Below are 18,440 nucleotides of genomic sequence, written 5' to 3' on the forward strand. Positions count from 1 at the left end.
AGTAGATAAGGGCTATTGTCCTGCTCGAGTCGTCAATGCGATATAAGAAGTAGTGAGATCTATCTAGCCCTAAATAGCTTTGGAATTTATCCATTTGAAATTTGATTTAAATTAAATTAAGGGTAGAGGATTTTGGGGGTTATAAATGATACATAGTGCGTTACAGTCAAAACAAGGTATTATAGTACAAACCGAATAGATACCAGCCATTTTCTATGAGCGAATGTGCCCATACTTGTTCATCATTAGAGGACACTATTCGTAATAATTTTCCCTTTTTTTCTTGCTTTCTTTATCAAATTTTCATAAATGATGAATAAAATCTTATGAATTGAATAAAATTTGATTAGGATAAAGTACAATATTATAAAGAAAAAGAAAGGCTTTGTTACGTTTCCACATCAAAGTAAAATATGAATGCCTTTCTTCTCTTAAGATATTTCTTAAAAAGAGGTGGTATTAGTTTTGAAAAGAAAAGAAGGCCACCGCTTATCCAATTCATTGCCAATTGCAGCAGCAGACTCGAACCGACTTAAGGAATAATATAAAAAAAGAGAGGGAAAAATATTCATATTAAATAAATCAAAATCAATCAAATAAGTAAATAAAAATGAAGTTGAAGAACTCAGATTCCAAATGAACAAATTCAAACTTGAAAAGGATCTTTCTGATTCTCGAAGAATGAGGGGCAAGGGGATTGATCGAGAAAGATCTCTTGTTCTTATTATAAGATCGTGATTGGATCCGCATATGTTTGGTAAAGAGAATAATCTTCTCCTTTGAGAATACTCAAAAACGGAAAGTATGCGGTTGGCATGGCAGTGTGAGGTGCTCGTCGATCTCTCCGAACCGTTATACCCTAAGCCACGGCGAAACAGCCCAAGCGCAAGCAAGCTTGGCCGCCCAGCGTCCTCAAATCATTCAATGTCATCAGCTGAGAATGTAGATCAGTCATCAATAAGTAAGGCCTAGAGAGCTCTCTATCTTTCCCCAAATTCCGACTAGCGCGGTTCTTTTTCTTTCTAGGTCATGCGAAGGGACCCTCTGCCATCCATTGCAGCAGAGCCCTTTCATGAGCGGGGGAGGGCTAAGCACAGTTCTTTGAATCAAACGTTGAATGAAATAGATTCTTTTTTCGATATCAAAATAGAAATCGGATAGGATAGATGGATCTATCTTTCTCTTTATAGATATGACTAAAAAAAGGATTTTTCTAGTGAAGTAGCGTAGCAAAGAAGCCCCAAATCCTTTATTTGGCCAGGAAAGACTGCACTGCTTTGGGCCCAGGAAGCGAAGGGGATGAGCTCGGCTGCTTCTCCTCCAAACTTCCTTTTCTCCGTGCCCGTTCCGCATGCGCTTCGCGCGCCATTGGCGCTTTGCTCTCCTCTTATTCTTCATTAGATAGTGAGTGGGTAAGAGAGGTGCTTGGTCTGTCTCCGAATGTGGGCCTAGAAGCATTAGCCGAGTCTCTGAATATTCCCGAGGGTTCTCAGGAGAAAGACAGCCTTAAGGTGCTAACGGAGCTTCCACGTCTCAGTCCAAGAAGGTGCTTGCTTTATTGGTTGGCAGCTTGGTTATAGTCGTTATGAAGAATGAAGGAGCACTGCTGCACTTCCACGACATGGGAAAGGATCATGGGATGAGGAAAAGAAAGAAAAGGTGCAAGGTGAGGAGATATCGAGAGGTAGAATAGCTGAAATGAGTTCAAAGGAATTAGTTAAGACACGCTTCTTTAGCACAGGCCACATAGTGAAGTTGGAAGGTTCAATGAACTACGCGAAGGGCAAATCTTGGGCGCTATTGTTGTCTATATACAAGTGGCGTAGGCGAAGCTGTGGCGACTCGTGGAGTAGACAGCGAGCTCCGCTTGAACAGAAAGCAGCAAGCTGCAAGCACTACTCTAAAAGTAGTGAGCTCCGCAACAAAAGCGAAGCGGGCCGCGGTAGCCTATTCAGTTTTTCAGCTGCATCGTACCGTACTATGGGAGGGGTCCGTACCTCCTTTAGATAGAGCCCCCCTGCTCCTAATGTAGAGCTAGAACTACTGCTACCGTGGAATCCGCGGTCACACATAAGTATCTCGCCTTCCAAAAAGGCTGCTAATTAGCACTAATCCTAATGGGGACCATCGATCAAGAAGGACTTCGGAGACTGCAATCGAATTGATCAAAAAAAAGAAAGAGGGCCAACTCTTCTAGTTGCGCCTCTAACCTTACTACGCTACCCTGATAAAAGGTCGAATTCAGCAGGACTGCAGGCACGAAATGCCGATCAAATCCGTTAAAGGAAGCCTAATCAAAGCGGGCAAACAAGAAGATCTGACTGAGTTGATGATGGACCGGATCTCGAAAGGCGAGAGGCTTTCATAAAGACGTATGATAAAAGGAGGGTCGAGAGAGGCTTATTGCACGATCCACCCAACCCAGCTAAGCTAATCAATGCTGCATAAGATAAGAGAGTGGGAGGCCGGCCCCCCTCTGGAGGTGCACACCCATTTATGAACATATACAAAGGGCTAAAGAGAGAAGTCCATGGAGAACTACCAAATCCAATTACTTTGATTTGTTCGTACCATTATGTCATCGATCACTGCTGGGTCGGTTGGTGAGTCACCCAAAAAAAGCATCGAGAAAGGGAAAGCATATATGTTTTATGAAATGATCAGCGGTTTCATTTATGCTATGCCCTGCATCGTGTTCGTCTGTGTTTATTGAGCTTCAGCGCCCATAAACCCAAAAAAAACACGAACATGACTGACCAGAATTTCCATATTTTTATTCTAAGTAATTAGTTTTATACATAAATCCATTATTTTGGCCAAAAGATTTCTTTTGTCCCAAATATTCCAAGCTCTAATAATGAAAACCGAAAAAATCAAAGCCAAAATAAAAATTGAATAACCGAAACCGAACAATTTAAAAAATTCCAAATAACCAAAGTTTTAGTTCAAAACCGATCCAAACCGAATCGTGTGCACACCAAAGGTTATGCATTAAAACAAAAAAAACGATCCAAAACCCAAAAAAACTGAAAAATCAAAACCAACTATTTGCTTTTATGTTTTTGTAAACACGAATCTTACAGAAACCCAAAAAAAACGAACAGGACTTTCCGGAATTTCCACATTTTTATTCTAAGTAATTCATTTTATACATAAATCCATTATTTTGGCCAAATGTTTTCTTTCGTTCCAAAAATTCCAAGCTTAAATAACAAAAACCGAAAAAATTAAGCCAAAATAAAAATCGAATAACCGAAACCGAACAGTTTCAAAAATTCCAAATAACCAAAGTTTTAACTCAAACCCCAACTTAAACCGACTCGCGCACACCTCCAAATTAATTGCGTCTCTACAACGACTTCCTTAAACAGTACCCTCACTCTCCAGTTGATCATCATCGTCGTCATCATCATCGTCAACACTGATCGGTTTATAAAATAGTTTGATCTTCATGGCGCCAACGAGTCAGGTACTCTTTCTATATATTATTAACTATTATTATCTGATTGTTTTATAATGAAATTGCGAACTGTTAGTTACTTAATTGTACTTTATACATGTTTAATTGTGCTTCATGTCTCATTTTCATCGCATTAGAGTGTTTAATTTGAACTGTAAATCGTAGTTTATTGTGCTCTAACTGTCATCAGAACTAAGCCCTAATTTATCGTAGCTAATGATCTAAGGATTCAGTACTGTAGCTAGAGTTAGTTTGTTAATGCTTATGCTCGTTAATGTTTGTTCGTTAAAAATGTTCGGTGGAAGTGCGGTTATGTTAGTTCGTTTAATAAATGAACGAATGCGAACAGAGGCTGTGCTGATGTGCTCGTGAACGTTTGATAATGAGTCTCTTTATGTTTGTTTATTAAAGGTTTTGAATACTTTTTAATGATTTTTTGGAATCTTATCATATAGATTTAAGCAAAGTTATACACCAGTATTATGTGATTTGTTTATGTGTAAAATTTGCATAAGAATATGAATGTTGAAAAACAACAACACTGACTTGGTAGCTGGACTGAACCATTGATGGTGAGTGGTGACTATTTTCGGCTTGCGAAATCAAGCAAAGCATTGTTTGTATTTGTGTCCGTTCGTTTGTGTTTGCGAACCGGTCACGAACAAGTTCATTTCCTTAAAGAATGAGCATGAACAAAAATTTCATTACCGATAAAAACTTAATGGACGGAAATGAACGAGACGTTGTTCAGTCGGTTCGTTTACAGCTCTAACTTTAGTTCATACCAAATGCAGTTATGTATGCATACTGACATGTTCACAGTGTTGTTTGTGGGGACTAGTGCGAACTGTTTAGTCTGATATGCACCATTTTGATTTGTTTGTATATATTAATGGATGATATTATGCATCAGCTCTTTGTAACTGCCTTTTAACACAAAGTCTGTTATGTTAGCAACCAAATAGTCAATTACCCAATTCACACAAATAGGCAATTAACAGTCGCAACTGTTCAACTTGGTGTTGTTCAATTAGCTATAACATTTTGTGGAAATATTAGTTAGTACTTAAATAGTTAAAAGTTTTTTTTTTTTTACATTTGGCAGGTACTGATAACAGAGAGCTCAAATGTGAGGATCATTATATTGAACAGGACTAAGCAGCTAAATGCGCTTTCATCAGAAATGGTAAGACAAGAAACATATTGTTTCCATCAAATGTGACATACCTTTGAAATATTGTAACTGAAAGGAAAAGGTTAACATATCGTTGGTATTTTATCTTTCTAGGTATACCGGCTCTTGGAAGTTTTTCATGCATATGAGGAGGATCCAAATGTCAAGCTGATTATTATGAAGGTACCGTGATATAAAATCCAAGTTAAGTTTTTATTCTTTCATTTTTTTTTGTAGATGACTTGTAAGGGAATATGTGTGTAGGGTGAAGGAAGGGCTTTCTGTGCTGGTGGTGATGTTGCAGGTGTTGTTAACGATATTAAGAAAGGTTAATGTCTTTTTTGATATTCACAATAGTAGTACCTGCAAATTTTTCTCATGATTTTGAATTTTTAATGGTGTTTTGTTGTTACTTGATATTTCTGTATCAGGTAGCTGGAAAGCAGGAGCAGATTTTTTCTCAAAAGAGTTTACATTGAACTATTTGTTGGCAACTTACAGCAAACCACAGGTAACAACTCTCAGAATTGATGATGTTTTTATACCAAGACATTAGTTTATTAACTGCAAATTTCATATTTATGCATTGGTGGTTACAATATGTATGATTATCTTTATGATAACTTGAAGGTATCACTCCTTAGAGGGATTGTAATGGGAGGTGGTGCAGGCGTTTCAATACATGGTAGATTTCGAGTTGCTACTGATAATACGGTAAGAAACTCTTAACTCTCAAGCATACCCACACAGGTTTAGGTTATGTGTAGGTAATATTACGTTTTATAAATAAACAAAATTTGTTCATTTTTTATCTTTAAATTCAGGAGTGATGAATAAACTTTACAACTCCAAAAAATTTAAGAACTTTAAGTTCTATTATGATTCTGATCTTATATATATAATATTCCACAATAGTGGTATTTTTTCTGGGGAAAAAAACACATTTTTAATGTTTAACAAATTTGATGGTATAATTTTTGCAGGTTTTTGCAATGCCAGAGACTGCACTAGGGTTATTCCCAGATGTAGGTGCCTCTTATTACTTATCAAGACTACCTGGTTTCTTTGGTAATTCCAATTTAATCTTATTTCTATTACTGTGTCTTAATTATACAGTTAAATATTATCTTAACGAAAGGACTTTTGTAGGTCCATGAATGATATTATTAAGCAATTTAAGTTTTAATGCTGCGTGCTACTTTTGAACTTTATGCTCATACTCTGGCAGGAGAATATGTTGGCCTTACGGGTGCTAGATTGGACGGTGCTGAAATGCTTGCATGTGGTCTTGCAAGCCACTTCGTCCCGTTAGAGGTACATTCCATTTTGATTTTCAAGATTTAGAAAAATGTGTCATTTACTTAATCTCTAGACTTGAATAGTTGAATATATGTATTCTATCTTTAAACAGAAATTATCATTATTGGAAGACGCGTTATGCAAAGCAAATACGGACGATACAAATATTATCAACAATATTATAGACGAATTCTCAAATAAAAATCCTAAGTTGAAAGAAAATAGTCAATATTTTCGGTTGAAAACAATTGATAGGTGTTTCTCTCGAAGAACTGTTGAAGAAATTATCTCTGCGCTTGTAAGTCCCATCAACATGAAATGTTTTTTGGCGTGAATTTACGTTTTTGCTCGTTTGTAAAATTTAATGTGTTTTGGTAGGAGAAAGAGGCTGATAAAAATATGGATGATTGGATCTCATGGACTATCAAATCCTTAAAGACAGCATCGCCAACGAGTCTCAAAATTTCTCTTCGCTCTGTAAATATTCACTGTGTTCATGATATTAAATGTTTTTTATAAACTAATTTTCAACACAAAGCAAACATTATACAATTTTCTTGATTTGTGCAGATTCGAGAAGGGAGACTTGAAGGCGTTGGTCAATGTCTTACCCGTGAATACCGCATGGTTTGTACTGTCATGCAAGGAAAATATAGCAGGGACTTCTTTGAGGTACCAATTTATTACTATTTTTTTAAATGTCAATTGTTGACTAACTTTAAAAGAAATATTTAACTATTAACCATATGTTCTAATGCAGGGATGTAGAGCTTTGCTGATTGACAAGGATAAAAATCCAAAGGTAAAAGCTAGTTTTTTGGGAAATTGGGCGGGTTGGGTAAATGGTCAAAACTGATTCGGGTCAAACGGTTACGGGAGTTGTATCAGGTTGGACACTTGGACCTACATGCAAACAGTTTCTGTTTTCCTTATTCTAGAAGTAAACTTTTTTTATTCTGATTACAAAACTATATTATTGTGATAACAATCTAGCCTTTCTTATTCAAGTGAATTAGAAGGTAGGGGTGTGCATTGGTTGGTTTGGGCTCCAACTGAATTAAAAACCGAAAATTAGGTTTTTGAAATTTTGTAAACAATTCGGTTTCGTTTTTTTTTCTTTTCGGTTCCGGTTTTACCAATTGGGCTTGAAATATTTGAGCTGAAAGAAAAATTGGTCCAAAATAATGAATTTGTGCCTAAACTTTTTTTAAAAAAATTAATGATTAATTGAACATTATACATCTTGACCGAGAAAAATATTGGGTCACACTGTTTATTAAATTCATATAAGGTACTTTACATTCAAATTTAAAGATGAGATTCCATATATTCGGTTTTAATCACATGCAAAACCGAACCTAACCAAAAATTCGGTTTTTACCAAAACATAAAACCAAGCTGTCGTTTTTTCGGTTTCATGTACACCTATGCATTTGACCCATTAGAGAGATAATGCAACCCAAACCAACCTGTTTGCATAAAAAGTTTAAAAACAGGTCGAAATTCATGATATATATTGACGATTTATTTCGATTTTTATATTTTAGTGGAATCCTTCAAAACTGGAGTTTGTGAGCAAGGATATGGTTGACCATTACTTTGAGCCATTAGATGATAAAGATTGGCAAGATCTCAAACTCCCTGCTAGGTCAAAGTCAAACTTACCTTCATATGCCATTTCTAAGCTCTGAACCATTAAAATTGTGATCATGTCAAAATAATAATCAGTCATACTGCATTTGTTTGTAGCTATGTTATGTATTATATGTTCCATTGCATTTAAATCATTATATTTGCTACTCTTTAATGACTAAAACATGTGGCTTATATAGTTATATTTAGGGGTGTGTAAACTAGCCGAGTCCGAGTTTGACCATGCTCGAGCTCATTTTCTAAAGCTCGTGCTCGGGATCGGCTCTTTTATTATTAGTTTATATACATTTTTTTATTATTTTAAAATTTTAATAAATTTTAAGAAAAACCTTAAACGAGTCTAAGCTTGTCTCTAGCCTGTTTTGTTCATTAAAAATGCTAAATCTTGGCTCGAGTTCGGCTGTGACGTGTTTACTTAATACATAGAATGATAGAAGTACAAAAGACGTAAAATTTAAATACACGAAGGCTTGGCGAGTCTAAACAAGCTTCTCATACAAGGCTCGAGCTTGATAACCAAATGAGCTTTATTTGAGGTCTCGAGCTCACAAAAGCATGGCTCGTTGAGTCATTTCACACTTTTTTGATCAATCCGAGCTTGAGCAGCTCGGCCCGTTTGCACCCCCATTTATATTACAGTTTGGACAAGCAATATAGATTAGTTTAGATCTTAGTTACATTATAAAAGCTACAAACATAGATTAGTCTAGATTAATCATTAGCACTTTTTTGTTTCACAAATTTTAAAATTAATAATAATATTTAATAATCTTAAAATATATATGATTCCATTAGTATGATCGTTATGATTTATGTTCACATTATATATATATATATATATATATATATATGATATATATATGTATGCGTGTGGGAGCACATTCTTCATAAACTAGTAATCCGTGGTCTCCATATTGATATATTTATAATAATTTTTTGGGTATTTTATTTGTAAATCAAACTTCTTGTCTAGTTTGTATCTTAGAATATAAAATATGTATAAATGAAGTTACATGACAAGGTACATATATACGACTGTTGAGACATAGGTTTGATTTGGATTTTATATGCCTCGTGGTTGCCATATTCTACTTAAATTGGCATGAGGATGCTTTTATATTGGGATTGCTTAAATTTGTGGTACTGGGATTGATGTGCTTAGTAAGCTAAAGGGTGCTAAGTCTTGTTTATTTATATATTTTGTTTAATTACTTTTTTAACAACACTTTGTTTAGTTCTTGTAAAACGGTGAGAAGTGCGAGAATCAAATTTGAACGATTAATCAAGACATATTTAGAGATCACTTTGTAATTAGTTGGAAAAAGCGGTTAATAGGAAAAAGTAGAATTGTACTTTTCTATATTGCAAAATTTTAGGTAAGGTTAAAAGACATAAATGCCCTTACGGAGAGAAAGAGAGGAGAGGGAGAGGGAGTAAACGAGAAAAATGGACGGTGTTAGGCAGGTGGTATGAAATGATAACAAAATAGAAAGCATAATGTCAAAATGAATGACAAGATTTAAGAAACTGGACTGAAATAGCAAACCTTGTTTCTTTTTAAATGAAAAATTTTGAACTAAAACGAAACTTATTTCTTTATAAATTATGCTGTGAAATCAAGTCTTTTATTATGATAATTTTAGCATAGCGTTGCCTTATTTAGAAACCAACCTTTTCAAAAGTTTGTATATATTGTGTGTAACTATACATGTAAGGCTATGAAACAATGGATATAAGGTTATAGAATAGCGTATATAAACATGAGTAACTATTATACATATGTTACGTAATTATTGTTTCGCTTAGTTCGCTTTCACATAAAAAGCTAACTTCTTGCAAGAACCGCCTCTAAACACCGTTTATAAAAAAGGGTTAAAAGGAGATAAAAGAGAGTGATGGAATTTGAGTTTTTGAATTACTTTCATTTCAAAATCAATCTGTTAGTTATGTTCATAGATCAACAATACAAATCATAGGCATACATGTTCTTCATTTTATCATTCTTTGTTCGATGATAATTCCAACAATCATCTTTGTGACACATAATGGTATGAGTTAAGGAAACTTTGCCTAAATCTTCTACTCATTTTATTCTTTAGGCACAAACATGCAGGTCATGTTCTCACGTCTAGTCAAGTGGCGGTTCGGGTTTGGCACGCGATTGGCTCATGGTGTAAAATTCCTATCATTCATTCTCTCTCGGTTCATGATCTTTTATCCATTCACAAAACTGCTCCTTAGTGTTCTAAAAAGAAAAAAGTTGTTCAAGGCATTATCATGGCGGCGTGTTGGAGTATTTGGAAGGCAAGAAATGATGTAGTTTTTGAAGACAAAGCACATTCGGTTTCAAAGTTGTTGGAGGACATCAAATCCATGTCGTTTTTATGGATTAAAAATAGATCTTCGTTCCGTAGCTTAAATTGGAGCGAATGGGGTAATTTTTCTTTTTAATTCTTGTGTTGTTCTTTGGCTCTAGCTTCTTGCTTGGGTTCTTTTAATGAAAGTTGTCGTTCAGAAAAAAAATAAATAATTTTTTCCTTAAGTTCGCTATAAGACACGCTATAAAAGCAGTTTAGCTAAAGCTCATTGGCATAAAACCGCTCCAAATAATTATTACTTTACTACTAAGTTATAGATAAGGATATATCCATAAATGAATTATTATTATTATTATTATTATACAGGAAAAAATTATCATACGAGTAGTGTTATAAGTTTAACTAATACATGATAAATAGTCTAACCTAACTAGCAAATGCATATTTTTTATTTATCATAAAACTTATATATATTTTTTGTTAGTGTCATCATATTGATTTTTGGGGTGATTAGCACATAGTAGTTAAACCAAAAACTATATTTGTTATTTTGAACTTTGAATATATTGACCTACTAGCTCATTGCAAGTTTGAGTTGTTAATTCGAATATTCAAGATTTGGAAGGTATACATCTAGTTTGCTCCATAACTCAAGCAATAAAGTTGACCAAATAATTATATTGATATTGATATATAATTCCAATAAAAAGAAAGATATAAGGTACGTATTATGATTTTTGAAAGATGGATAAGAAACGTTGAATATGTATATTATGGTTAATGATCTGAAACCGAAAAAACCAAACCGATATAGCATAACTAAAACAAAAGTCGATGGTTGGATTGGTTTTATGATTTTCGTAAAACTGAACTTTCGCTTCGGTTTTAATTTTGCGTACATTTAAAACCCAAAAAAACCGAACCTAACTTATAGATTTTCTTTTTTATTTTGATTTTTAATTAAATTATAATTATTTATTATATAGTTTAACCCAAATATTTTAGCCAAACGTATAACAATCATCGAGGAAAATGCTAACATTACCATTGGAATTTAAAAAAAAAATGATCAATTGTGCAAATATTAATTTTATATAAGTGATGAATCAATGAATTTTATATTATTAATTAGTTGTATTGAACCCGGTGCGTTGCGAGAGAAGGATGGTGTAAACTCGGTCAGTATTGATTTCATTTGTTACAACATCGTCGTTCCATATAATAAACGATGTTTATGCTTTCCTATCAGTTATAATACTATATTTTCATGTCAAACATATGAGGTGTTTTAATGGGCATTAAGTTTATATATTTATTTTTTTTTAATAGAAAAAGGCCATGTTATTTCAAAGGCTATAACGTTATTACTGGTAATTAAACTATACATAATGTCATTATCAAAAGGTTTACTTTGTGTAAAAATATGTAATAAATACATCATGTTGCCATGTTTTATCGCCACCTTATGTGGTTTGACATTTATCTTTGATGGGTATCAAAGTTAATATTATATTTCACATATATGAGTAATATGTCACATTTAAACAAATAGATCTTGTTTGATGTCTACTTGACATTTTTAAAATTTAAAAAAAAAAGACATGCAGATAATTTTGAAATGTATTTTTTACCTTTTAATATGGTGGCACAAAGTATTGAATACTTTCGCTTTAAAACAATTGAAAGGGTTAGCTAGTTATCACTAATTACTATTACACAAATGAAAATTGAAACAAACATTCTGTAAAAATATTAAAATCTGATATTTAACTTCAATTGTCTAGTAAAAATCTTCAAATTAAATTCTAAAATGATTAATTAAATTATTCATTGTGCTAATAAAACCAAAAATGCTATAATGTTCAACTCTTTGTATTTAATGTTCACCAGAAAATCTTCAAAACGTGTTGGGCCAAAGGAAAAAACACAATTAATTGTATGTTAGATGAACGGAGTTGTGTTACAAGATATAACGGCTAAATCAGTAAAGAATCAGTATTTGATGCGAATAATGAGTCATGAATCACAAATAACTGACAACGGATAACTGATAACAAATCATGAATCAAAATCAAGTGATAACATCATGAATCGCAAATTACATAAACAAATTAGAGACCACCGATAAATAAATAAATCGTATCATAATTAATAGTAACCAGCCAGAGGCGGACCTATGTGTTAGCTGGGGGCGGTCATCCACTTTAAATTTATTGTATGTGAAAATTACGATCGCCTCCCTTAAAATTAGTGTTAAGTCCCGATGTCGCCCCTTAAGAAAATAATTCTTGAGTCCGTCACTATAATCAACCGAAGTAAAACCATCACCCAAAAAGGCTTTTATATATAAACTCATATAAGAACTAATAATATTTAGGAATCATTATAAATTATATGGTTACAAGTTAGTAATACACAACAATTTTAAAAGGATGTATTAAATGACTATTTTTTTTATGTACTATTGACTAGTACATAAATACTGTAGTTTTTAATGATTTTTTTTAAAAAAAAAGGTATTCAATTTATTATGATTAATACATATATATATTTGGCGTTGAATAATTACATATTCCTATCCCATGTTTAGCAAACTTTAAATCTAAACTCCATCTATAGTTGTAGGTCAACGAACCAAAACTAAGTTACATTTGGATATAATTCCAACCTTTCACCAGTTGTCGACATTAGTGTTCACCATATACTTTCTTCAATAATTATAAAAAAAATAATAATACTTTAATAACAAAGAGAACTCAGAAAACAATAATACGTGATCATGATCCTGCTAGTTTTTCTATAACAGGTTCTCATATAACTTTTTTTAAATACAAATATATTAGTCTACAATGCATATATGATATATGAAATTAATGTGTGAACTAATATAGAAAGTATTTAAGTTGTAACTTCTTGAAGCACCCTAATTTGCTATATATTTTCCTTCAAATGTCTTATCATCTTTTAGAGACATATTCCAACAAAAAAACAGCTAAATAGATTTTGTCAAAATAGTTTAACTACATATATAAAATGATCCTTGTGTTTTTGAGTTTAAATCTAATATATTTGTTATGTGAAATTATAAGTTGGTTTTGTTGACGAACGTTGCGGGGAAAATTAATGCTCTCGTGTTTTTATTGGTGAAAAACAATCGAGATGGTGAAACTGGACACAAGAGGAACGTAGAGATTTCAAGTTGTAGGGTTTTTTTTTCCGTGTTTTGATTCTCTCGTTAATTTTGGTGGTTGTATTCGTTGTAACTCGGCAGACAAGCTTTGCCAGTTTGCCTCACCTATGTTTATATATATAGTTGGTCGTTCAAAAAAAATGCGAAATCATGTAATTAATGTAATTAGATCAGGAACAAGACTTATTGTGCACTGTTATACGCATCTTTAATTATTCATTCACAATATTTGTATATATAATTTGTATTTATATTTGACTTTGATTTTTCCCTCTAGTGGACTTTTCACAACTATCCCACTTGTATTTCTGTATAACCATAAATATATCAATATTATACATATATACACACACACAAATATTATATATACACACACAAATAGCAACTTGTATGTTATTGATGTCAAACTCTCACCTAGCTACAATGGACATAGAGAGATCAAATATTGATTCAGAAATGGAGTGTCCACAAGATTTTAGATGTCCTATATCCATGGAGCTAATGAAAGAGCCAGTGATCATCTCAACCGGAGTAACATACGAGCGAAAAAACATCGAAAAATGGTTCTTTAGCTACAAAAAGAAGACATGTCCAGCCACAATGCAAAGCATACAAAACTTTGGTCTTACACCTAATCATACCCTCAAGAGGCTCATTATTGGATGGCAAAATAGTCATTCACCATCTACATCTACATCTACATCTACATCTTCTTCTGCGTCGCCTTCACCTTCGTACAAGCGCGATGAAATGGTGGCATTGCTCAAGACCCTTGGGTCGAGTCCGTTTAAGGTAAACTGTTTAAAGAAAATTAAAGAAATAGTTGAGTTAGGAGATGAGATGAAGCTTGATTTTATATTATTAGGAGGGTTAGATGTGATTTTTCATTTAATTGTCCAAATATTAGTCGATTGTTCGGATTTCATGGTGTTTAGAGCGTGCGAGGAGGCGTTGGGTGTGGTTCAACATCTTCATATAACCGAAGAACATGGTAAAGTAATCGAGTTATTGTCGAAACCCGAATGCATGAAGTCCATGTCTATTATTCTTCAAAGGGGAAGTAAAGATGCTAGGGTTTACACAATAACAATATTTAAAAAGCTAGCAAAGGCCAATTTTGATTGGAGTTATGTTGTGAATGAACAAGGGATTGGTATGTTTAAATCCATGTTGGAACTCGCATCCGATGAGATTTCGATGAAGGCGAGTTCATCTGCTTTGCAAGTCTTGATAAAGATTTTGGATTCTTCGAAAAAAAGCCGGTCAAGGGCCATAGAGGCGGGTGCAATGTGTACCCTAATCGAGCTACTACCAGACTCGAACCGGTCCAAGTGTGAGAAAATATTGCATATAATTAAATTATTGTGTGAATGCCCCGAAGGGCGTGTGGCATTCATCGAACACCGCCTAGGGATCGGTGCAGTATCGAAAAAATTGTTTAATGTGTCGGAGATGGCTTCAAAGATATGCGTGAAGATTTTCTCGATAATATGTTGTTTCCACCCGACCGAGAGGGTTTTGGAGGAGATGATGGTCTATGGGGCGGTCAAGAAACTCGTCGTGCTGTTGCATATGAGTGGACCGTCGTCGATGAAGAACATGGTGTTGGATATGTTCAAAAAACATGGTAATTCATGGAGTCGTTACCCTTGTTTTCCTAGTGAGTTGAAGGAATATTTGTGTTTGAATCGTCAATAATAATAATAACGTTTGATTATAAGTAATTTACACTACATGTAAAAGTACTATGGAAAGATGTTATGAAAACTTAATACTTTAATAGTGTACAAAACATTTACAAGTTACTGTTTTAAGTATTTGATCTTTAATTTTCTGTTGGTTTGAACTTTGAATCCATCTAATATTAATGTAATGTATGATTTGTTGATAGAAATATATTTATATAATTAGAATTACATGCAATGTATGATATAAAAATATAAGGGTTTTGCTAGATTTTTGTTGTTTTGTGTAGTAGAATCTTGAAAAATCTAGCGGTTGTCGGTTAAACAGTTAAAGCAACACAAATTTTCAGGATCAACATATCTAAGTTTTCACACAATCACTACTAAAACTACACGTTACAAATTCATTGATATACCTAGAAACTTTTTTTATAGAACTTGAAATTTTCATAGTTAACCATCGCTATATATTTATAAGACAGGTCAAGATTTTTACACTTTAATAATACTAAAAAAATTTCACAGGTGACTCGACCCCCTTAGCACAAAGGTAGGTCCACTAGTGGTTAAAGCATTCGTAAATACTCTTTCATGACAGGTGTTATTAGTAGTGATGTTGTGTTCCCAAATTTAATAAATAAACTAAAATAACACCAATGAAATTAAAAAGATAATAGAAATATATAATGTAAAGTTGTATTTTTTTTATTATATTTTTTTTTTTTTTGAAAGGTCAATTTATATAGAAGAAAAAAGAACGGGCAACTTACAAGCCGCAAGAACCCACACAAGATACATGCAAAAACAAAACGAAAGAAACAGAAAGAAAATTTGTAAGGGAAATTAAGATTTTAAGAGTTCAAAGTAAAGAAAGAAAATTTAAGATTTTATATAGTTGAAAGAAGTTAAAAGATTTTCTCTTAGATTTTATTTTGTAAAAGCAGAAGTTATGATGGTTTGGATAAAAGGTTATGGCAGTGCATGTGTGACGGCATCAGGGGTAAGAAGATATAATATTTTTGTTTTACTATGGTTTTAATTTTTAAATATAAATAAAATAATGAAACGAAGGTTCTTAAAAGCATATGGGGTATATATTTTGTTCACATGAAGTGCATGGAGAGTTATTATTCTGATGGGAGCAGTTGGGCTGCAACCCAATATATGGCAGCCGATTGGGACCAATAATCACTAGAGTTGACACAATAATATTTAATATCATGTTCAAACTTTGTGCGCACAACTTTTCATAGATATACAATTTATGATGGTGAGATATTAAATAAAATAAGTCTAAATGTGGCAGTTTAAACTCATGCAAGTGTACAACTTAAGATTTATTATCATAATATAATGTTCATTTATAATATAAGTAATATAAGGTGTACTTTATTGTTGATTAGTTTTTTTTTTTTGTTTTTTTTTTGGTGGGGGTAGACGTGGTACGGAGTGTCTTAGGGCCGAAGAAAAATCATCTTGTATGGAAAAGCCACATCATTCACCCCGAAGTTCAAAAAAAAGAAATCAAATTATGTGGGAAGAAATTTCGAGAAGGAAGTAAGAAATTACGGAGTGTCACCCCAGATGAATTGGGGTAGAAGAGGGATGTTCGAGACGATAAAACCACTTATAAGGGTATAAAATGTTACTAGGGTATAAAATGAGTAAACCCACTTGTTAAACATATTTTATAAGTATACATGTACTATATATATATATATATATATATATATATATATATATATATATATATATATATATATATTTCATAAATGGAGTATAATCCTCATAGTCACATTTATATTCTGGCTTTCTTAAAATAACTTAGAATTTTATAATAATCATGTAAAGACAAAGTAAGTTATTCCCTCTAATAAAGTTTAGATGAGTAATTACAAATACAAGAATAAGTTTTGGCTCTTTTTCTTAAAAAATATAATTCAAATATACAAAAGTTATGATGTATGATTATTTTAAAGTGCTTAAAACCAAATGGATCGAAACTTCTCTTCATAAACTAATTAAAAGTAGCGTGTCAAAAGAATAATGGATGAAAATAATTCTTTACATATTTTTATATTTTTAAGAAGTGATTTTAAAATTTTTTAATTAAAAACAATACGTAATAACCACATGCATTATTCAGTGGATTTGAATTAAGAAAAAGTGTTGTTTTTCATCGCATGTAGACACAAATCACAATCCTATCATGTGACAATAAAACAACCATTTTTCTTAGTTGGGCTTCGTAAATAATTAAAAGCTAAGTTGAAGCCGAATGTAAAAACCTTATGAACTTTAGTGACCGAGCTAAATACTAAACTCGAATCGAAACTATCAAATTCAAACTCTAACCGAGTCATAACCAAAGGGTGATATAAATCTAACGGTTTGTACTTAAATTAAACATTATAAAATTAATATATTCTTAGACATATTCAATCTTAGTTGGGCTTAGTCAGTCACGATCTTACGTATCCCAACCTTCAAACGAATAAAATATAACCACCTTGATTAGAACTAGTATTAATTAAAAAAAGTTTATAATTGATTAGTTGACTTAATATCCAAAAATAATAAGTTTTATATTTTAAACATTAGTAAATAATATTGATGATGTTCATTTGAGAAGAAATAGTCTCACATAGTCACATGTAATAACTTAGTTTGTCAACGAAAATATTACTTCTCAACTATTTTAGCAGGTCAACAAATTCATCTCTCAATATATAATGTGTACATTTTTTATTTGTTTATTTGAATTAAAATTTTCATGAAGAACATAATTGTATTTATTTTATTTTATTTGTTGGTATATAACTTTCTGACACGTAACTAAAATAAAATTTATAGGTTTATTGTTTTTTGAATAGGTTTGGGTCATTTCAGCTTAAATCAGCGAACACTTTATCGAATGGTCATGGTCGTGTATGTTGGGTCTTGGTTATACAAGAAGACACTTGTAACCCGCTTTTATGGTTTTTAAAAATATGTTTTATCACTTGTGGTTTTTTTAATTTGTGATTTGAATCTATTAAGTTGCTAAAAGACAAAGCAAACAATATTATTAGATTAAGCAACCATGTTTGTATTAATCCGTGAAGACATGTGTCACATTTGGGGTTCATGTATCTGGCACGGTTTTTAAGTTGGTATAGATTTCTAAGTTCGTTTTGTACTCGATCAGTCAACTCATGAACACGACCCAATGACTCAAAACACCACTATGTTTAGTTTTGTATTTACTGACAAAAATATTCAATTCAAGACAAAATTAAAAAAAAAACTTGCATCTCCAATGATATAGACTCTTACACATCTTATTTTCATTAAGACTATGTACAAATATGAAAATATATGGATTAGAAATCAAAATAAATAACTTTATTGCATATCAAAACGGGTCAAGTTACTATTGGCCACTAAATATGATTTAAAAAATCCATAAATATTGTTTAAGGCCATGGGGGCGCCACCCATGGGCCATGGCTATGTCAACACCTTTCGGGGTGCTAAAGGGCGCTGAAAACCATAAAATATGAGCGTCAATGGAGGAGGCGCTAGCAAGTTGACAGGAACTGCAATAGTAGAGAAGATGCGACCAATAAAAACAAAGCACGTGGTCATGGATGGCACCTTCATGGCCTTCAACACTTCCGTC

The 18,440-nt window shown here is 32.7% G+C and overlaps 2 protein-coding genes across 2 annotated transcripts; both read left to right on the top strand.

Annotated features, from left to right (window-relative positions):
* The first annotated feature begins 3,446 nt into the window (after positions 1-3,446).
* LOC143621168 (3-hydroxyisobutyryl-CoA hydrolase 1-like) lies at positions 3,447-7,680 on the top strand. Its single transcript, XM_077092676.1, has 13 exons — positions 3,447-3,469; positions 4,566-4,646; positions 4,749-4,817; positions 4,899-4,962; positions 5,066-5,145; positions 5,265-5,348; positions 5,618-5,702; positions 5,863-5,948; positions 6,046-6,231; positions 6,312-6,410; positions 6,504-6,605; positions 6,694-6,735; positions 7,481-7,680. Exons 1-13 carry the CDS (start codon positions 3,452-3,454, stop codon positions 7,622-7,624), a joined length of 1,140 nt encoding a protein of 379 aa, XP_076948791.1. The 5' UTR covers positions 3,447-3,451; the 3' UTR covers positions 7,625-7,680.
* A 5,773-nt stretch (positions 7,681-13,453) lies between these two features.
* On the top strand, positions 13,454-14,811 carry LOC143621087 (E3 ubiquitin-protein ligase PUB23-like). The gene has a single exon (XM_077092613.1). It carries the CDS (start codon positions 13,485-13,487, stop codon positions 14,790-14,792), a length of 1,308 nt encoding a protein of 435 aa, XP_076948728.1. The 5' UTR covers positions 13,454-13,484; the 3' UTR covers positions 14,793-14,811.
* Positions 14,812-18,440: the final 3,629 nt, after the last annotated feature.

Source organism: Bidens hawaiensis, unplaced genomic scaffold (genome assembly GCF_021521415.1).
Source record: "Bidens hawaiensis isolate Kalapana, Puna unplaced genomic scaffold, B.hawaiensis_p1.1 tig00002772_1, whole genome shotgun sequence".
Classification (NCBI taxonomy): domain Eukaryota; kingdom Viridiplantae; phylum Streptophyta; class Magnoliopsida; order Asterales; family Asteraceae; genus Bidens; species Bidens hawaiensis.

Bases quoted from the DNA above. Each gene is read 5' to 3' on its own strand.
- LOC143621168 (XM_077092676.1), top strand. The intron at 4,818-4,898 runs GTACCGTGATAT...ATATGTGTGTAG, and splicing joins TCAAGCTGATTATTATGAAG to GGTGAAGGAAGGGCTTTCTG. The intron at 6,736-7,480 runs GTAAAAGCTAGT...TTTATATTTTAG, and splicing joins ACAAGGATAAAAATCCAAAG to TGGAATCCTTCAAAACTGGA.
- LOC143621087 (XM_077092613.1), top strand. From the start codon at position 13,485: ATGTTATTGATGTCAAACTCTCACCTAGCTACAATGGACATAGAGAGA.